Source organism: Ceratotherium simum, chromosome X (genome assembly GCF_057802395.1).
Source record: "Ceratotherium simum simum isolate JZ-2026a chromosome X, ASM5780239v1, whole genome shotgun sequence".
NCBI lineage: Eukaryota > Metazoa > Chordata > Mammalia > Perissodactyla > Rhinocerotidae > Ceratotherium > Ceratotherium simum.
In genome coordinates this window covers 72,336,460-72,359,214 of record NC_141940.1, presented here as the reverse complement: position 1 = coordinate 72,359,214, position 22,755 = coordinate 72,336,460, and the positions used below count along the sequence as shown (strand labels likewise).

The 22,755-nt window shown below is 36.9% G+C and overlaps 1 protein-coding gene across 8 annotated transcripts in view; it reads right to left on the bottom strand.

The window, feature by feature from the left end:
* Nucleotides 1-22,755, bottom strand: part of HDAC8 (histone deacetylase 8) — a 236,281-nt gene that overhangs the window by 120,881 nt on the left and 92,645 nt on the right. The window contains exon 10 of one of the 8 annotated variants that reach the window (XM_087426792.1): nt 15,684-15,729. The exons of the other annotated variants lie outside the window; for them this stretch is intronic. Within the exon in view, the coding sequence (XP_087282918.1) occupies nt 15,721-15,729 (9 nt within the window). The 3' untranslated portion in view covers nt 15,684-15,720. Of the gene's footprint in view, nt 1-15,683; nt 15,730-22,755 lie in introns of those variants that run through there. 8 annotated transcript variants of the gene reach the window in all.

The window sequence follows — 22,755 nt, the reverse complement described above, 5'->3', positions numbered from 1 at the left end:
TGTTTTTTTTTAACCTGGCTGGCTTTTTGTCACCCTTCAAGTTCTAGCCTTAAATCTCACATCTTCAGAGGGGCCTTTCCTAGTGACCCTATCTAAATCCCTTTGTGAGTCTCTACCACTACAATCTGTGTGCTTCCATCACGGCACTTATCCCAGTTTATAATTATTTTCACTAATTTTTACTTGTTCTGTAGTCTGTCTTCCTCACTGGATTGCACATTCCATGATGCAGGGACCACAACTACACTGTTCATTATTGTAGCCCCAGCACTTGGCACAGTGTCTGGCACATTGTTAGCATTCAATATATATTTCTTGAATGACTAAATGACTTGATTAAGTCACTCATTCAATCAATAAAGCAGGGGGGCTATATGAACTTTCTTTTTGGTCTCTAAGGTAAAAAAAGCTTTACAACTTCAGCTAGCAGTTTAATTGGTGAGATGAATCATCTTGCTCAGCCCAGTTGAGAAGTATTGTAGGAGACCTTAATCAAGCAAGAAAAGGATATACTTTTAAAAAGTCTAGTTCTTAGGCCCTTTATGCTTGTGAGTGACTCAGGAGTGACAACAGTAATTATTACAAACCAGTGGTTCTCAACGGGGGGCAATTTTTCCTCCTCCCAGGGGACATTTGGCAATGTCTGGGTACATTCTTGGTTGTCAAAACTGGAGGAGGCTCAGGGAGTATACTACTGGCATCTAGTGAGGCAGGGATGCTGCTCAGCATCCTGTGACACACAGCATAGTCCTCCCACAACAAAGAATTATATGACCGGAAAAGTCAATAGTGCCAAGGCTGAAAAACTAAAAGAGAAACAGGAAAACAGGACTACCATCTACTTTGTAAAACATAATAGAACAGCAAAATATAGGTGTTAGTGTTCTAGAGGATTTGTAAAACTCAATAATTGAAGCATTAATAAGCTCTCGTGTTTCCTAAGATTTATTTCTGCTCTTTAGAGCAGGTTTCTGTTTGTTTTAAACAAAGAGTCCGTTGATGGGCTTATGAAATTGCTGAATGCTCTGAAATTGTATCCAAAATTGTGTAATTGTAAGCATTTATCTGGGAGTACGGGCCATCAGATTCTCAAAGGGGTACATGACCACCCAAAAGATTAAAAAGCCACCAGTATGAAGAGACCTTTGTGTTGTCTGCTGTACTTTAAAAAGTAGTGTTTTGTGGAATGCATGTTCTGCAAAATGCTTAGAAATATGTGTTCTGGATGGGTGTCCTTTAGAGCTGCCTTGGAAGGTAGGTAAGTGTGGTGGAAGGTCAGCTCGGTTTCTTCCTAGTTGTGGGGACGATACAGGTTTCACTGGGTTGTTAGGAGACCATGTAAGGTAATTTGTTTAAGCCCTACTGAAGCGTTAGACACACAGCAGGTGCTAAACAAATGTTAGTTTTCTTTTTTTTCACAGGACTGTGAGGATTGAATAAAATGCTTTGAGAACTAAATGAAATATGCATGTGGCACGTTGTCTGGCCAGCAGTAGATGTTAAATAAATGTTTATTTTTCTCACATATATTCTTTTTTCTTTTGTGAGGAAGATCAGCCTTGTGCTAACATCTGCCAATCCTCCTCCTTTTTGTTTTTTTTTGCTGAGGAAGACTGGCCCTGGGCTAGCATCCATGCCCATCTTCCTCCACTTTATACGGGACGCCACCACAGCATGGCTTGCCAAGTAGTGCGTCGGTGTGCGCCCGGGATACGAACCGGCAAACCCCCGGCCACTGCAATGGAGTGCGTGCACCCAACCGCTTGTGCCACCAGGCCGGCACCCATATATTCTTTATACTAAAACCCTGGGTCTTATCACTGAAAGCAGGGAAAAGAGGATAAGCCCAGAAATCTGAAAAATTTGAGGTTCAATCTTGGCTCTCTTATTTTACCAGCTGATCCTGGCCAAGTTACTTTCTTTCTTTCTTTTTTTTTTTTGTGAGGAAGATCAGCCCTGAGCTAACATCCGTGCTAATCCTCCACTTTTTGCTGAGGAAGACCGGCTCTGAACTAACATCTATTGCCAATCTGGCTCATTTTTTTCCCAAAGCTCCAGTAGATAGTTGTATGTCATAGTTGCACATCCCTCTAGTTGCTGTATGTGGGATGTGGCCTCAGCATGGCCAGAGAAGCGGTGCATTGGTGTGCACGTGGGATCCGAACCCGGGCCGCCAGTAGCAGAGTGCATGCACTTAACCGCTAAGCCATGGGGCCGGCCCGCCAAGTTACTTTCTGAGTCTTACATTTCTCATAGGTAAATTGGGGATAACGCCTACCTCCCAGGGTTGCTAAGAGACATAAATGAGAGAATATATATAAAGGACCTAGTATATGGATATACTTACATGGGACATAATTGGTACTTAATGAATGTTAAGTTCTTTTCTCATTTAAACAGTTCCTAAATCCTACCTCTATGAAGCCTTTCTGCAATAGGAGGATAGCTTGCTGAATGCCTGGTACTATGACCTTATCTAAAGATAAAACTCAAATATAAAATTTCTAGTATTTGTCTTCACTCATATTCACATTTATTCATATAAGATGATAGTATTTAATTTGGAGATGTTTTCAGTATTTTGTTCCATGAGCTCTCAGTGTCAGCAAGGGTTGTTAAGCTAAATCCACATAGTATCCAATAAAGCAGCACCATGTTCAGTATTTTTTATTTATTAGGCACTTACTGGGTATCAAATTCTCAGTAATGAGGGACTAAGAAGAAACAGGTCCCTGGCTGTGAGGAGTTTTACCAATATTTCCAACATTATCAATAATAATATCTAAAATTTAATTTATATTTATATTATCTATACATTATATATTAGTAATATATTTATATGTATTATTTATATATGCAAGCCATATATAAAATGTTCTAAGCATTTTACCTAGACCAATATATTTAATTCTCAGAATAATCCCCATTTTTGGCACAGACTGGTTAAATAATTTGTCCAACTTGTCTAGTATATATTGTTACTATGATCTCCTCTTGGCGCTGGTCAATGAAAGTAAGTCTGTCTGACAAATATATTTATTTGATTTTTACATTTTAATTTCAATAATTTATTTAGATTTTTAAAGAAGTCATTCATACACGGCAAAAACTTCAAAAGGTACCAAAAGGTATACAATGAAAAATAAGTCCTGACTTCTGGATTCTGGTAAGAATAGAGTAGCTTCTATTAGACTAATCATCATGATAAATTGAAGGTACTAAAGAGCATCCTCAAGCAGGCAGAAACTAGAGGGAATTCAACCATTGAAAGAAGGAAACTACACTGGGTAAGAGTCATAGTTATAGATATTTTCTGTGGTGTGTGGTAGAGCTCAAGCAGAAAGCTACAGGCTTATTAACCTGAGGATTCAGAGCACAGAGTTCAGAGTTGCCAAAGTCTCATATATAAAATCCAAAATCTCCAGGTTCATATAAAAATTCACTCATCATACCAAGAATCAGGAAAATCTCAACTTGAATAAGAAAAGATAATCAACAGATGTTAACACCAAAATGACACATATGTTAGAATTACCTCACAAGGATTTTAAGGCAGCCATCATAAAAAATGTTTCAAAAAGCAATTACAAGCATGGTAGAAACAAAATGAAAAAATAGAAAGTATCAACAAAGAAATAGAACACACAAAGAATGGAAATTTTAGAACTGAAAAATACAATAACCAAAATAAAAAAATTACTGGAAGGGCTTAATAGAAGAATAGAGATGACAGAGAAAAGAATCAGTGAATTTGAAAGTAGAACAATAGAAATTATCAAATCTGAATAACAGAGAGAAAATAGACTGAAAAATAATGAACAGAGATTTAGGGTCCTGTGGGACACGAACCAAAGATAAAACATTTGTGTCATCAGAATCCCAGAAAGAGAAGATAAAGAAGGTGGCATTTAAAAAATATTCAAAGAAATAATGGCTGAAACTTCCCCAAATTTGGTGAAAGACTACTCCTACAGATTCAAGAAGCTTAATGAATCCTAAACAGGATAAACCGAAAGAAATCCACTCCAAGTCACATCATACTCAAATATCTGAAAAATAAAGACAAAAAACAAACACAGAATGTGTGAAAGTAGGCAGAGAGAAATGATGCATCACTTTACATTCCCAGCGATATGAGAACAACGATTCAAATGACAGTGGATTTCTCATCAGAGATCACAGAGGCTAGAAGGAAAAGGCACATATTTAAGTGCTGAAAGAAAAGAACTGCCAACCCAGAATTCTATAGCTAGTGAAAATATCCTTCAGGAATAAAAGAGAAATCAAGACATTCTCAGATGAAGGAAAACAGAAAATTTGTCTTCATCAGACCTACCCTAAAACAATGGCCAAAGGAAGTTCTCCAAACAGAAAGGAAATGATAAAAGAAAAAATCTTAGAGTATCAGGAAGGAAGAAAGGACAACAGAAAGAGTAAAAACATGGGTAAATACAGCACACTTTCTTTCTCCTCTTGAATTTTAAAAATTATGTTTGATGGTTGAAACAAAAACTATAACACTGTGTGATGTAGTTCTCAATGTACGTAGAGGAAAAATTTAAGATATTATATTAGAGAGGAAAGTAATGGGACATAAAGGCAAGTAAGGTTTTTATAGTTCACTCAAAGTGACAAAATGTTGACACCAATAGACTATGATAAGTTACATATATATAATCTAACACCTAAAGCAACCACTGAAAAATCTATACAAAGTGATACACTCAAAAACACTATAGTTAAATAAAAACGGAATTCTTAAAAAAGATGTCCAAGTAATCCACAGGAAGGTAGGAGGAAAAAACAGTTAACAAACAGAAAAAAATAAAATAAAATGGCAGACTTAGGCCTTAACATATCAATAACAACATTAAAAGGAAATAGTCTAAACATACCAATTAAAAGACAGAGACTGGCAGAATACATAAAAAACCATGACCCAACTATGTTTTGTCTACACCAAATGTAATGATATAGAGAAAATAAAATAAAAATGATGGAGAGAGAAGTCAAGATGGTGGCATAGGCAGACTCGGAACTCACCTCCTCCTGCAGACACAGCCAATTTACAACTACTCGTGGAAAAATTAGCCCTGAGACAGAACTGAAAACTGGATAAGAGGAACTTCTACAACAACGGACAATCCTAACTGACGTAGAAGAGGCAGAAACTCCCTGCTGGAGAGGAAAAATGCCGCCTTCAGAAGCCGCAGCACCTCATGGCCGCCCGGGAGCAGTCCACAGGTACGCAGCCCTCCCTGGAGGCGCAGGGCCCTGAGCCAGGGAGCGCACCCACTGTGGGCATTTTGTGGACCCAGCACAATTGAGACAAGTGGCATAATATCTGACTTTGCCTGCTACTAAAATATTGGGAAGTACCCCCAGAAAAGCTGGTTCACAAAGACATTAAAACCGGCTCTTGAAGGGCCCATGTGCAAACTCACCCGTTTCAGAAAGCAACCTAAAATCACCAGAAAGAAAGGTGCACAGTGCTTTGGTGAAAAGAGACTCACCTAATAGGCTCTGTGTGCATCTCGGTGAGAGGTGAGACCCCTCCAGGGACTGGGACATCGGCGGTGGCCATTGTTGTGGCCTGGTGTGGGCGTGCTGAAAAAGACGCCATTGGAGTTTTCCCTGGGGCCTGCCAGCCCAGGGTCTGCCCCACCTGCTAGAGCACAGATTTAATCCAGCTCAGCCAGGGAAGGCAGCCCACGCTAGAGACTGGCCCCACCCAACAAGAAGCCCTCAGGCAACATGTGGGCCTGCATAGATTGGTGACTGGATTCTCTGCAGCCTGGCAACTGAGCCGAATTCAGTGGGACAGCACGTGCACAAGGAGCGGGTGGAGAGTGTGGGGTGGCGGTGGAGTGTGTGGGGCTCCCGCCGTGCAGAGACTGGGTCTGCTTCGGGAGGCTGGGGCACGCACAGAGGGCAGGACTGTGTTGACTGTGTGTGTGAACCTATGGGCGGCAGGGCTTGTCAGCTGCAGAAGACATGTGCTTCTCAAAGACCCACACAGGGGGTTTGCCACACCTTCCAAAGCCTGAAACAATTGGGTGCTGCCGTGACTGAGGACAGCCCCACCCAGCTACAATTCTCAGAGAGCAAACAGGCCACAAGAGAAGGACACACGTAGCCCACATAGGGGTCACCCCTGGAACACTGAGAACTGACAGAAGCACACGGCAGGCCTCCTAAGCCATCATTTACATAAGGTCACCTATCCAAGAGCAGGAGACGTAGTTGACCTACCTAATATGTAGTCACAAGCACAGGCAAAGAGGCAAAATGAGGAGACAAAGGAATATATTCCAAGTAAGGGAACAGGACAAAACCTCAGAAAAGGAACTAAGTGAAACAGAAATGGGCAACCTACCTGACAGAGAGTTCAAACAAAGAGTGTTAAGGATGCTCACTGATGTGGGGAGAAGAACAGATGAACTCAGTGAGAATGTCAACAAAGAAATGGAAGATGTAAAAAAGAACCAACCAGAAATGAAGAATACAATACTAGAAATGAAAAATTCACTAGAGGGACTCAAAAGTAGAGTAGAGGATACAGAAGAACGGATCTGTGAGCTGGATGAAAGACTAGAAGAAATTACCCAAGCTGAACAGGTAAAAGAGAAAAGAATTAAAAAGAGTGAGGACAGTCTAAGGGACCTCTGGGACAACATCAAGCGCACTAACATCCGTGTTATAGGTGTCCCGGAAGGAGAAGAGTGAGACAAAGGGGCAGAGAATCTATTTCAAGAAATAATAGATGAAAACTTCCCCAACCTAAGGAAGGAAACAGACATCCAGGTACAGGAATCACAGAGAGCCCCAAACAAGATAAACCCAGAGAGGCCCACACCAAGACACATCATAATCAAAATGTCCAGAATTAAAGATAAAGAGAGAATCCTAAAAGCCGCCAGAGAAAGACAAGTTACATACAAAGGAAACCCCATAAGGCTATCAGCTGACTTCTCAGCAGAAACCTTACAGGCTAGAAGAGAGTGGCACGATATATTTAAATGCTAAAAGGAAAAAACTTACAGCCAAGAATACTCTACCCAGCAAGGTTATCATTCAAAATGGAAGGAGAGATCAAAAATTTCCCAGACAAGCAAAAATTAAAGGAGTTTGTCACCAAGAAACCAGTGCTACAAGAAATGTTAAAGGGACTGATTTAAGGGGAAAAGAGAAGACCACAAATAGGAAAAATTATCTATTTCTATGATAAGAGGGTAAAAAGAGGTTAGATATGATATCAAAAACATAAAAGGAGGGAGGAGGGGAGTTAAAGAATAGAGCTTTCAGACAGAGGTCAAACTAAAGAGACCGTCAATTCTGTATAGAGGAAGGAAGGAACAGAGAAGGACTACTAAAACACTGAGAAAAAAAAATTGAAAAATGGCAGCAAGTACATACTTATCAATAGCTACTTTAAACGTGAATGGACTAAATGCACCAATTAAAAGGCATAGGGTGGCTGACTGGATAAAAAAACAAGACCCATATATATGCTGCATACAAGAGACACACTTCAGACCTAAAGACACTCACAAACTGAAAGTGAAGGGATGGAAAAAGATACTCCATGCAAATGCCAATGAAAAGAAAGCTGGGGTACCAGTACTCATATCAGACAAAATAGACTTTACAACAAAAATTGTAAAAAGAGACAAAGAAGGGTATTACATAATGATCAGGGGAACAATCCAACCAGAGGATATAACACTTGTAAATATCTACGCACCCAGTGTAGGTGCACCTAAATATATAAAGCAATTATTAACAGACATAAAAACAGAAATAGACAGTAACACAATAATAGTAGGGGACTTTAACACTCCACTTACACCAATGGATAGATCATCCAAACAGGAGATCAATAAGGAAACATTGGCCTTAAATGACACACTAGAACAAATGAACCTAGTAGATATATACAGAGCATTCCATCCAAAAACCGAAGAATACGTGTTCTTTTCAAATGCACATGGAACATTCTCCAGGATTGATCACATATTAGGCCACAAAACAAGTCTCCATAAATTTAAGAAGATTGAAATAATACCAAGCATCTTTTCTGACCACAACGGTATGAAACTAGAAATCAACTATAGGAATAAAATCAGAAAAGCCACAAATACGTGGAGATTAAACAAAATGCTACTGAACAACAACTTGGTCAACAGAAGAAATCAAAGAAGAAATCAAAAAATACCTGAACACAAACAAAAATGAAAATAGGACATGTCAGAATTTATGGGATACAGCAAAGCGGTTCAAAGAGGGAGGTTTATAGCAATACAGGCCTATCTCAACAAACAAGAAAAATCTCAAATAAACAATCTAACAATGCACATAAACGACCTGGAAAAAGAAGAACAATCAAAGCCCAAAATCAGTAGAAGAAGGGTAATAATAAAAATCAGAGCAGAAATAAATGAAACAGAGACCAAAAAAACAATATAAAAAATTAATAAAACCAAGAGCTGGTTCTTTGAAAAGATCAACAAAATTGACAAACCTTTAGCTAGACTCACCAAGAAAAACAGAGAGAAGGCACAAATAAGTAAAACCAGAAATGAAAGAGGAGAAATTACAACAGACACCTCAGAAATACAAAAGATTATAAGAGAATACTATGGAAAGCTATATGCCAACCAATTCGACAATCTGGAAGAAATGGATAAATTCTTAGAATCATACAACCTTCCAAAACTGGATCAAGAAGAAGTAGAGAATTTGAATAGACCAATCACCAGTAAGGAGATCGAAACAGTAATCAAAAACCTCCCCAAAAATAAAAGTCCAGGACCAGACGGCTTCCCTGATGAGTTCTACCAAACATTCAAAGAAGACTTAATACCTATCCTTCTCAAACTCTTCCAAAAAATTGAGGAGAGGGGAAGCTCCCTAACTCATTCTATGAAGCCGACATTACCCTGATACCAAAACCAGACAAGGACAACACAAAAAAAGAAAATTACAGGCCAATGTCACTGATGAACATCGATGCAAAAATCCTCAACAAAATACTAGCAAATCGCATACAACAATATGTTAAAAAGATTATACACCATGATCAAGTGGGATTTATTCCAGGGATGCAGGGATGGTTTAACATTCGCAAATCAATCAACGTGATACACCACATTAATAAAATGAAGAATAAAAATCAGATGATCATCTCAATAGATGCAGAGAAAGCATTTGACAAGATACAGCATCCATTTATGATAAAAACTCCGAATAAAATTGGGATAGAAGGAAAGTATCTCAACATAATAAAGACCATATATGAGAAACCCACAGCTAATATCATCCTCAATGGTGAAAAACTGAAAGCTATCCCTCTAAGAACAGGAACCACACAAGGATGCCCACTGTCACCACTCCCATTTAACATAGTACTGGAAGTCCTAGCCAGAGCAATCAAGCAAGAGAAAGAAATAAAAGGGATCCAAATTGGAAAGAGGCGAAGTGAAACTGTCACTATTTGCAGATGACATGATTTTATATATAGAAAACCCTAAAGAATCCACCAGAAAACTTTTAGAAGTAATAGACGAATATCGTAAAGTTGCAGCATACAAAATCAACATACAAAAATCAGTTGCATTTCTATACACTAACAACGAAGTAGCAGAAAGAGAAATTAAGAATACCATCCCATTTACAATTGCAACAAAAAGAATAAAATACCTAGGAATAAACTTAACCAAAGAGGTGAAAGATCTGTACACAGAAAACTATAAAACATTGCTGAAAGAAATTGAAGAAGACACAAAGAAATGGAAAGATATTCCGTGCTCTTGGATTGGAAGAATTAACATAGTTAAGATGTCCATACTTCCTAAAGCCATCTATAGATTCAATGCAATCCCTATCAAAGTTCCAACAACATTTTTCACAGAAATACAACAAAGAATCCTACAGTTTATTTGGAACAACTAAAGACCCCGAATAAGTAAAGGAATCCTGAGAAAAAAGAACAAGGCTGGAGGTATCAGACTCCCTGATTTCAAAATATACTACAAAGCTATAGTAACCAAAACAGCATGGTACTGGCACAAAAACAGACACACAGATGAATGGAATAGAATCGAAAGCCCAGAAATAAACCCACACATCTATGGACAGCTAATCTTTGACAAAGGAGCCAAGAACATACAATGGAGAAAAGAAAGTCTCTTCAACAAATGGTGTTGGGAAAACTGGATAGCTTTATGCAAAAAAATGAAAGTAGACCCTTACCTTACACCATACACAAAAATTAACTCCAAATGGATGAAAGACTTGAATGTTAGACCTGAAACTATGAAACTTCTAGAAGAAAACATAGGCAGTACGCTCTTCGACATCGGTCTTAGCAACATATTTGCAAGCACCATGTCTGACCGGGCAAGAGAAACAATAGAAAAATAAACAAATGGGACTACATCAAACTAAAAGCTTCTGCACAGCAAAGGAAACCATCAACACAGTGAAAAGAAAACCTAACAATTGGGAGAAGATATTTGCAAACCATACATCTGATAAGGGCTTAATCTCCAAAATATACAAAGAACTCATGCATCTCAACAACAAAAAAACGACCAACCCAATTAAAAAATGGGCAAAAGACCTGAACAGACATTTCTCCAAAGAAGATATACAGATGGCCAACAGGCACATGAAAAGATGTTCAAAATCATTAACTATCAGGGAAATGCAAATCAAAACTACAATGAGATATCACCTCACTCCTGACAGAATGGCTATAATTAACAAGACAGGAAACAACATGTGTTGCAGAGGATGTGGAGAGAAGGGAATTCTCATACACTGCTGGTGGGAGTGCAAACTGGCGCAGCCACTATGGAAAACAGTATGGAGTTTCCTCAAAAAATCAAGGATAGAACTACCATATGATCCAGCTATTCCACTGCTGGGTATTTATCCAAAGAACTTGAAAACACCAATGCATAAAGATACATGCACCCCTGTGTTCATTGCAGTGTTATTCGCAATAGCCAAGTCTTGGATGCAACTTAAGTGCCCATCAAGGGACGAATGGATAAAGAAGATGTGGTATATATACACAATGAAATACTACTCAGCCATAAGAAATGATGAAATCCAGCCATTTGTGACAACATGGATGGACATTGAGGGTATTATGCAAAGTGAAATAAGTCAGAGGGAGAAGGTCAAATACCGTATGATTTCCTTCATTAAGTAGTAGATAACAACAACAATAAACAAACACATAGAGACAGAGATTGGACTGGTGGTTACCAGAGGGGAAGGGGGGAGGGAAGATGGTGAAAGGGATAATTCGGCACATGTGTGTGGTGATGTGTTGTAATTAGTATATGGGTGGTGCACATGATGTAATCTATGCAGAAATAGAAGTATAATGATGTACACCTGAAATTTATAGAATGTTATAAACCAATGTTACTGCAATAAACAAAAAATTTAAAAAAAAATAAAAAAATAAATAAAAATGATGGCAAAAGACACACTATATAAACAGTGATAAAAAGAAAGCATGAGTGGCAGTTTCTTAAACAAGTAAACCTATACTTACACTATATATTCCAGCAATTGCATTCCTGGGTATCAATGCCAGAAATATGAAAACCTACATCCACAGAAAAACTGTACATGAATGTTTAATTTTAATAGCCAACAACTGGAAGCAACCCAAATGTTCTTCAGTGGATGAATGGTTAAACAAACTATAGTACACCTATACCACGGAATACTATTCAGGAATAATAAGGAATGAACTACTGATGCATGGAACAACTTGTATAGATCTCAAGGGAATTATGCTGAGTGAAAAAAACCAATCTCAAAAGGTCACATACTGCATGATTCCATTTATATAACATTCTCTAAATAAAAAAACTACAGACATGAAGAACAGTTTAGTGGCTTCCAGGGATTAGAGATGGGGTGGGAAAGAGAAGAAGGCTGCTGTGGTTATAAAAGAGCAGCACAAGGGAGATCTTTGTGGTGATAGAACAGTTCCGTATCCTCAATCTATACAAGTGATAAAATTGCATAGGACTAAATACACACACAGACACACAAATGAGTTCATGTAAAACTGGTGAAATCTGAGTAATGTCTGTGGATTGTACCAATGTCAATTTCCTGGTTTTGATATTGTACTATAGTTACATAAGATGTTACCATTGGGAGAAACTGAGTGAAGGATACATGGGACCTCTTTGTACTATTTTTGCAATTGTCTGTGCATCTAAAACCATTTCAAAATGAAGAAGTTTAAAAAATCATTGGATGGGATGGGGTAAAAAAATTCATTGGACATGGCTGGCCCGATGGTGTAGCAGTTAAGTTTGTGTACTCTGCTGCGGTGGCCTGGGGTTCGCAGGTTCGGATCCTGGGCGCGACCAACGTACCGCTTGTCAAGCCATGCTGTGGCAGTGTCCCATATAAAGTAGAGGAAGATGGGCATGGATGTTAGCCCAGGGCCAATCTTCCTCAGCAAAAAGAGGATTGGCAACAGAAGTTATCTCAGGGTTAATTTTCCTCACATACACACACACAAAAATTCATTGGATGAGATTAATAGCAGATTGAGTATTAAAGAAGGAAGAATTAGTAAACTTGAAGATAGATCAATGGAAATCAAGCAAACTGAAGCACAGAGAAAAACTATTGGAAAAAAAATGACAAGAGCTTCAGTGACTTGCAGGACAGTATCAATAAATCTAACACATGTGTAATTGGAGTCCCAGAAAGACAGGAAAGAGAAAATAGGGCAAAAAGAACAAATACTGGCTGATAATTTTCCAAATTATATCCAAAAGTGCAAACCACAGATCCAGGAACTCAGGGAATCCTCAGCAGAATAAATACAAATAAAAGTATACTGAGGCACATCATGGTCAAAGTTCTGAAAACCAAAGATAAATTTATAAAGGGAGCCATAGTAAAAAAACATATTATATACAGGGAAATAATGATAAGAACAAGACTGACTTTCCATCAGAAACAATGGAGGCCAGAAGAAACTAAAAAACTGTCAATCTAAAATTTTATATTCAGAAAAAAATACCTTCAAAAATGAAGGCAGAAAAAAATAGAAAGCAGATAAGTAAAGGGCTTCTGCTTCTGGTTCTGAGGCAAAAGAGGATGTGGAATTATTTTCTGTTTAGAAGCAACTGGAAAATTGACAAAATATAGGAAACATTTATTTTCAGACATTGGACAATATGCAACACAAGGTAGTGATCTGAGAGAAAAGGGATACAAATGAGGTGAGCCTTATCATCACCCCAGCTTTCTGCCTGGAGGTAAATCCTGGACTGTAGTGTGGGGGTGGGGGGAATGCAAACAGAGCCTGGCAATCTCTGAATAGAGGAGACAGAGATTGCAGTTCAGAAAGGCCAAGGTGGTTAGAAATTGTGGGGATGGAGCTAAGCCAAAAAAAAAGAGTACTAGAAATATGCATAGAGGTTCCCTTGAATCTTTTGATGAATACCAATCTGAACATGTATTGGATAAAATTCTACAAAGATAGTCTAGAAAAACTTCCAGAGAAACAATTACTGAGGAGCTGTAAGATGAACACTTCATAGAGTTCTCACAGGGCCAAAGTGGAGAGACCTCACTAAATACGTGGGGCATCAGTAGAAACTTCAGAGGGGCAGTGCCTTCAAAATGGGCTAAATTAGCCCTAGAGTAAAGGCTACTCAAAACCCACTCTAAATGAGCTTAAAAACAAACCTCAAAAAAAAGAAAAAAATCAACTGATCCACAATAACTTGTCTATCAAAAAAAGTACAATCCTCTCTAAATCAATACGAAAAAATTCTAGCACTCAACAATGGAAAATTCATGATGTTGAATAGCTAATTAAAAAAATTACTAAACATACAAGGAAGCAGGAAAATGTGATTTATAACCTGGAGAACAATCAGTCAACAGAAACAGACTCATAAATGATGGAGATAATGAAATTAGTACAAAGGACCTTAAAATAGCTATTATAAATATCTTCCATATGTTCAAGAATATACAGAAAATATGAATACAATGAGGAGAAAAGTGGAAGATGTTTTTCCTGTTTCTCGTTTTTTTTTAAAGATTCTATTTTTTGGAAGATATTTTTTAAAATAGAAATTCTTGAGATGAAAAATACAATGTTTGAAAGGAAAATTTCATTGGATGAGATTAATAGCAGATATATACCGCAGAAGAAAAGATCAATGCACTTGAAGGCAAAGCAATAGAAACTCTCCAAAACGAATCACAGAGAGAAATAAAAGATTGAAAAAAAATTAAAAGGGTCACAGTGACCTATAGGACAATAAAACTGGTGTAACATAGGTTTACTTAGAGTCCCAGAAGTAGAGGAGAGAAAGAGATGACAGGAAAGAAATAATGGCTGAAATATTTCCTAATTTGTTGAAAACTATAAATCCTCAGATCCTAGAAGTTCAATGACTCCCAAACAGGATAAACACAAAGTAAACCACACCTGAGCAAACTGTAATCAAGCTGCTGAAAACTAGTCACAAAGAGAAAAGTTAAAAAGCAGCCAGAGAAAAAAGGGCATGTATTATACAAAGGAACAAAGGATGATTACAGAGTTCTCATGAGGAAATATGCAGGCAAGAAGACAATGGAATGATGTCTTTAAAGTTCTGCAAGAAAAAAATTATCAATCTAGAACTCTATATACAGGGAAAATATCTTCCAAAAATTAAGACAAAATAAAGACCTTTCAAACAAAAGCTGAGAAAATTTGTTGCTAGCAGACCTACATTATAAGAAAAATTAACTGAAGTTCTATAGGCAGAATGTAACTTTTACCAGATGTAAACCTGGATCTACACAAAGGATTGAAAAATGCTAAAAAGGGTAAACATATTGGCAAATATAAAAGATATTTTCTTACTCATCTTTTAATTTATTTAAATAGTTTAGGGCCATGTTGGGAGCAGCAGGTCCAGTGGTGGCTGCATATGTGCTGACTGCAAAGGAATACCACCAAAGGCAGTGGAGGAGTGAGGCAGGCTGTCAGCCTGGTGGCAGGGTAAGTGGAGCACACAGTCCAGCCAAAAGGTGGCACAGCCCAGCTGAGCATTGCATCCCTTGGCTGGTATGAGTAGCTGTCTAGCCTCCCTGCACTCCCTGCTGGGGCCCATACAGCAGGTGCTCCTAGTACGAGATCTCTTGCCTGGTTGGGCTCTGGGTCTTCTCTTCCATCCCTTCCTTTAAGCTTCTCAGTTCTCTCCTCTGAAGTACTGGCACCATAACCAGTGCCTGGACTTCCTAACCACAAGAGGGACATGGAAAAGGTATCCTTAGTTATACCTGCTATAATCTCTGTAAGTTTATTATTGTTTAGTAAATCATTATTTTGAAATCTCAGAATTTTACTTCCACCTAGATAGAAATATAACAAGAAAATGGATTGTTGGCTTAATAAAAGGAGATTAGAAGACTTGCTTTCTCAAACCAGAGCTGCAACATCTATGTTTAAAGATTTTATTTATTTATTTTTTTTCCCTCCAAAGCCCCAGTAGATTGTTGTACGTCATAGTTGCACATCCTTCTAGTTGCTGCATGTGGGATGCGGCCTCAGCATGGCCGGAGAAGCGGTGCGTCGGTGCACGCCCGGGATCCGAACCCAGGCCGCCAGCAGCGGAGCGCGCGCACTTAACCGCTAAGCCACGGGGCCGACCCCTGCAACATCTATGTTTAAAGAAGCTGAAAAAGATGAAACTGAGGTATCAGTGAGGGCTCTGACTCATGGAAGGAAGACATTTACTTCAAAGACATGGGTGGAATTGTAAGTAAGAAATGAAAATATGATTAAAATTATCTTTATATATGTCATTAATTTACCTTATAGTGTCTCATGCATAGAACATTTTCATAAAGTTTCAAAATAATTTGCTATTTAAGTTGTGGCATTATTTTCAGACTATTCATTCATAGTTAAAGGGAAAGAAATTGAGTGTTTTAAGTGTAGACATGATGAGCTTATTAAAAACCAAAAATTGTTTGTTAGAGCTTTTCAAACTAGAAATGAAAAAGTTACTGAATCATCTTATGTGTAAGTTATTGCACTGCATGGACTGGAGAAATGCACATAATGGCTTAGAGACCAATAAAGCCTTGGACAGTTGACACTGCTCAATGCCTATTGGATGAAAAGTTAGTAAAATCACTCATAGCACTGCCTCTTTTCAATGGCACAGTAACTTGTTTATTTAAACATTTAGCTCTAAACATAAAGACTTAGTTACTATCTCATTTGCAGAATTGTACTTTTACCTTACAAACAGACAAGTCTACAAATGTGGGTAGACTTGCTGTTTTGCTTGTGGTCATGTGGTATCAGCACTAACTAATCTTTGAAGAAGATCTTTTTTATGTGAATGGTTGGCAACAAACACAAGTGGTACTAAAATATTGAAAGTGCTGAATAACCTTGTTTGAATTTCATGGTTTATCCTGGAGCAACTTTGCTTATATGTGCACAAAGGTGCAAAAGCAATGGCGGGTAAAACTGCTGGCATCATGGTATAAATTAAGGCAGCAGCACCAAAGTATACCAGCAGTTATTGTATTCTTTACTGCCATGTACTCGCAGTACAAAAAAAATCCAATTTCACTTAAGAATGTCCTTGGTGAAGCACTAAAAATTATTAAATCTTGATCTTGGATTTAATATTCTGTGTGACAAAACAGGAGGTATGCAGAAGGTGCTTCTGATATAAACTATAACTATATTATGGTGGTTGTCTTGAGGAAAAGCACATCTGTGATTAAGTTGTAGCTTAACTAGCCACTTTTCATGGAATACCATTTTTGCTTGAAAGAGGGAAAAACTACAACTAAATACTTGGGTAACTGGTAGATATTTTCTCAAAAATGAAGTGAGCCTATCACTTTACGGTAATCAACTGATGTTATTTGTTGACAATGATAATATTCACATTTTTCAGTGAAAATTAGAATTTTGAAAAACTTCATTCTGCCACTGTAAGCTTAACAGCTTCCCAAAACTTAAACTTTGTTCCAATGTGATCAGTGGTGATATCAATTAATGTGATTTTTTGATATTGCATAAAATTTTTCAACATTTGTAATATTTGCATAACTTAGTGAACCAATATTTTCCAAATAAGTGATATGTATAATATGGGTCAAATATGCATTGAAAGTACAAGATGACCAATGAATTTTAATCTAACACTATATAAAAAGTTCATTGACATAGTTTCAGATTCCACACAGCATTAACCTTTAAGAAACTATCATTTGTAGAGTTTTTGTATAGTATCAAAGAAGAATATCCATAATTATCAGTAAAGGTTATTAAAATACTCCTCCTTTTTCCAACTACATATCTATGTGAAGATGGATTTTCTTCATATACTTTAATAAAAACAACATCAAAACACATTGAATGTAGAAGCAGGTATGAGAAATCAGCCATCATTTACTAAGCCAGATGTTATAGAGATGTGCAAAAATTTATAGCAATGCCATTCTTCTCATGAAATTTCCTTATGTCTTGTAAAATGTAGTTTTTTTAATCACAACATGTTATTTGTGCTAACATGTACTGGATTTATTATTCTTATTTTAAATGAATTAATAAATACTTTAAAAATGAAAGAAAATAATTGCTTAAATCAAGACAATAACAATGTATCATGGAGTTTATAATATATGCAAAAGTAAAATATATGACTACAATAGCACAAAAGAAGGAAAAGAGAAAAATGGTAGAACACTACCATAAGTGTGCTATATTATACATGAAGTAGTGTAATACTACTTGAAGGTAGACTATGATAAGTTAAAAATGTATACTGTAAACCCCAGAGCAACCACAAAAAGCCAAAACAAAGAGTTATAGCTAATAAACAAATAAAGGAGATAAATGGAATCCTAAAAAAAATTCATTTAATTCAAAAGAAGGCAGCAAAGTAGAAAGAAAGGAACAAAGAACAGATGGGACAAATAGAAAACAAATTGGAAGACGGACTTAAACCTAAACATATAAATAATTTATTTAAACATAGTGGTCTAGGCATCCCAATTAAAAGGCAGGGACTGTCAGACTGGATTAAAAAAATCATGATCCAACTATATGCTGTTCATAAGAAATACAATTTAAATACGAAGACAAAATAGGCTAAAAGGACAGAAAAAGATATACCACACAAATAATAATAATAACGAAGCAGGAGCGACAATATAAAAATCAGACATAGACTTCAGAACAAGGAATATTACCAGAGACAAAGAAGAATATTCCATAATAATAAAGGGGTCAATTCATCAAGAAGATATAACAACTCTAAATGTGTACACATCTAATAACAAAGCTTCAAAGATACATGAAGCCCAAACCAACACATCTGAAAGGAAAAATAGCCAAATCCAAAACCATGGTGGGAGATTTCAGCTCTCTCAGTAGTTGACAGAACAAGCAGACAGAAAATCAGTAGGGATATAGAAGACAAACAACACTCAGCCAACCCAAACCAATTGATAATGATAGAAAATGCTACCCAATAACAGCAAAATACATATTCTTTGCAAATTGTACATGAAACATTCACCAAGATAGATCATATGCTGGGCCATAAAACAAATTCTAATAAATATAAAAGGACTGAAATCATGCAAAGTATGTTCTCTGAGCACAACAAAGTTAAAATGAATATAAATAGACAAATATCTGGAATGTTCTCAAAAACTTGGAAATCGATTTTTAAAAATCCACACTTCTAAATAACCCATCAGTCAAATAAGAAAATTAGAAAATATTTTGAACTAAATGAAAATGAAAACAACATATCAAAATTTGTGGAATGCAGCTCAAGCAGTGCTTAGATGAAAATTTATAGCATAAAATACTTATATGAGAAAAAAGAAAGGTTTAAAATCAATGAAATAAGTTTCTATCATAAGAAACTAGAAAAAGAACTAAAAATCAATATAAAGTAGAAGGAAGGAAATAACAAAGATTTGAGCAGAAATAATGAAAGAGAAAAGAGAAAAATAAAATCAATAAAACTAAAAGTGGGTTCTTTGAAAAAAAAATACAGTTCTGTAAAATTGATAAACCACAAGCTAAAATGATCAAGAAAAAGGAAAATGAGTAATAGTAGGAATGGAAGAGGGGATATCACTACAGCTCCTACAGACATTAAAACAATAAGAAGGGAATACTATGAGTGAATGGGCAAATTCCTTGAAGACAAATTATCAACATGGAAGCAAGAAGAAATAGAAAATTCAAATAGCTATATAACTATTAAAGAAATAGAATTCATAATTAAAAACCTTCCTACTAAGAAAACTCTAGGCTCAAATGTTTTCACTGGTGAATTCTATCAAACATTTAAGTAAGACATAGTATCCATTTTACATAAACTCTTTCAGCAAACAGAAAAGGCAGGATACTTCCCAAGTCATTTTATAAGATCAGCATTGCCCTGATATCAAAACCAGGCAAAGACATTACAAGAAAAGAAAACAACAGGTCAACATCCCTTATCAACATAGACACAAAAACACTCAACAAAATTTCAGCAAACTGAATCCAGCAATATATAAAAAGGATAATATACCATGACCAAGTAGGGTTTATCCCAGGAATGCAAGGTTAGTTTAACATTTAAGAAAAGCAACAATTAATGCAATTTACTGTATTAACAGAATAAGAGAACACCATATGATCATTTCAATGGATGAAGAAAAAGTATTTGATATAATTCAACACTCATTTGTGAAAAACATTTGCAGTAAATTAGGAATAGAAGGGAACTTCCTCAACCTAAAAAAGGACATTTACGAAAAAACCCACAGCTAACATCACACTTTATAGTGAAAGATTAAGTGTTTTCCCCCTATGATCGAGAACAAGACAAAGATGTTCACTCTCACCACTTCTATTCAACATTGCACTGGAGGTCCCAACCAGTGTAATAAGGCAAGAAAAAGAAATAAAAGGCATGAAGATTGTAAAGGAATAAGTAAAACTCTCTTTATTCACAGATGACATGTTTGTATACATGGAACATGCAAAGGAATCTACAAAAAAGCTACTAGAGCTAATGAGTTTAGCAATGTTACATTATTCATGATAAATATTAAAAATCAATTGTATTTCTATATTCTAGCAACAGACAATTGGAAATTGAAATTTAAAAACACTGTTGATAATAACATCAAAATCTTGAAATACTTAGGGATAAATTTAACAAAATTTGTGTAAGACCTGTTCACTGAAAAGTACAAATTAAAGTTTGAAATTAAAGACTTAAGTAAATGGAAAGATATAGCAAATTCATGGATTAAATATTGTTAAGATGTTATTCTCCCCAAATCAATCTATAGATTCAGTGCAATCTACAGATTGCCCTGCAAGACTGTTTTACATTAGTAACATACTCTTGTATATAAATCAACTTAATTCTTTTCAACGGCTACATATAGTCCCTCATATGAATGAGGCACAGTTTATCCAACTAGTCTATCAAAAGTGGTTTGGTTAAGTAAATATTTTTTGTTCACTAAATTTTGTTAATAAACCTACCTGATGATTCAGGTATATACATATATCTGATATATCTGTATATATGTATACATATACATATATATGAATACATGATATAATATAACTGCCTTACTCTCTCCTAGATTAGAGGATCCAAATAGTATTACTGGATTACAGAACATTTGTACATATAGTCCATAAGCCTTATTACACAGAGTGGGTGATTTGCTAAATTAGCCACGTGATAGTCTTTTTATGGGACCCCATGTCACCTTTGAACTTTCCCTATGGTAGAGATACCTGGACCAGTCATATGGGCAGGCTCTATTTCTCTCAGCTTTCCCAGCTGGGCCTAACTCTTCTTCCAGCTGGGATTGCCTCCTTATTCCATGCCTTGCTGGCCAACCTGGCTCCCCAATTCCTGGGCTGGGACTAACTCCCTGATCACTGGCTTTATGGCATCACTGATTTTGTATCTCTTGAGGGCTATGATTGAAATCTCACGAGTAATCACTTCTAATATTAATACTGGGCTTGCCTTACCAACTCCCTTCCCTTCACTGGCAATCTAGTGTTTTCCAATGGATACATCTATTTCCTACAGCTAGGATACCTGGTACTTCTTGCAAAGGATAGGTAGTTGCTACTGGGGTTAAACTATTTCTAGAAAAAGGCTAGATTATGCTTCCAATTCTTCCATCTTAGAAATAGAAGTTTTTAATGTATGGTGATGGATAAAAAATAGACTAGTGGGGGCTGGCCCCATGGCTGAGTGGTTCAAGTTCCAAGCGCTCCGCTTTGGCAGCCCGGGTTCGCATGTTCAGATCCTGGGCACAGACCTACACTGCACTCACTAGCCACGCTGTGGTGGTGTCTCACATACGAAATAGAGGAAGATTGGCACAGATGTTAGCTCAGGGTTAATCTTCTCAAGCAAAAAAAGAGGAGGATTGGCAATGGATGTTAGCTTAGGGTGAATCTTCCTCAGGAAAACACAAAAGAACAAAAAAAATAAAATAGACTATTGGTGGTGAACACCAGTCTATACAGAAGCTGAAATAAAACCAACACGACCTCAATAAAATAATTTAAAAAATAGAAGTTTCCCAATGTGAATGTTGAGATAAATTATTTAAACACTCATTTATTCAGTTCTTCATTCAATGAATGAACACCAGTTAGGTGGGTAGTTCACACTCTGCTAAGCACTGAGGGGGAATGCAGACAACAAAAACCCAGATGACCAAATGAATGGTACAGACTATAAGTGTTATAGGAGTGTACTCAAATCTCTTAACAGGTTTGCCTTTCTAAAATCTCTCCCTTTTGCAATCTATCTTCCATAGTCTACCAAGTGAGCTTTCTAAAAACCAAAACTCATTGGTTCTCACAGAAAAAAAGTATAAACTCTTGAGTTCAGCATTCAAAGCTCTTCATAATCTTGCTGCAATTTCCATTCAAGCCTTAATCCTTCCCACTCTCTCTCATGAACTCTACATTCTACTACTGTATCAAACTTCTCACTGGTTCCATGAGGCATCATGTCCTTTCCATTCTCTGTTCCCTCTGCCTAGAATGGCTCTCCCTCTTCTTCATCTGGCAAACTCCCAATCAACCTCCAAGATTCAGTTCAAAGTCTTAGTGAAACATTTCCGCTATGCTCCTCACGTATCCTGGATTTGAGCACATTGTTCTGTCACCTTTATTAGATGATGATATTTTTGAGGGCACTGGGTTTATCTTGTTAGTCTTTGTATCTCTGAATCCAGGTCTGAATAGGGCCTGGCAAGTAGTAGGGGCCCAGTGAATATTTGCTAAATAAATGAAGGAACAAATGAAAGTGAAGGAAGAGCTCAAAGGGCCTTGGTATATTTAGGTAAGGGATTTTTAAAGGCATAGGGCTTGAAGCTCGACATAGGAAAATAGTAGAGAGGTGGGGAAAGGGTACTTGGAGGAGGACGACTATTATCCTAGGAGACAGAAGAACAAAATCCCAAGTCTGAGAGTGAAGACAATGAGGGGATCAGCCAGACTTCGGCTGATTGACGCACTGCCTTGACCTTTTCATTGACTAGATTTCTCAATTATATTTTCAGCTTCTGGGGGGCAGGGTATTTTGTATACTCCTTTGTATCCCTTTATATTTGATGCACATCTCCATAGCCATTGTTCCTACTGTCTTGTGCTTCTTACTCTGCTCTGTAATATAA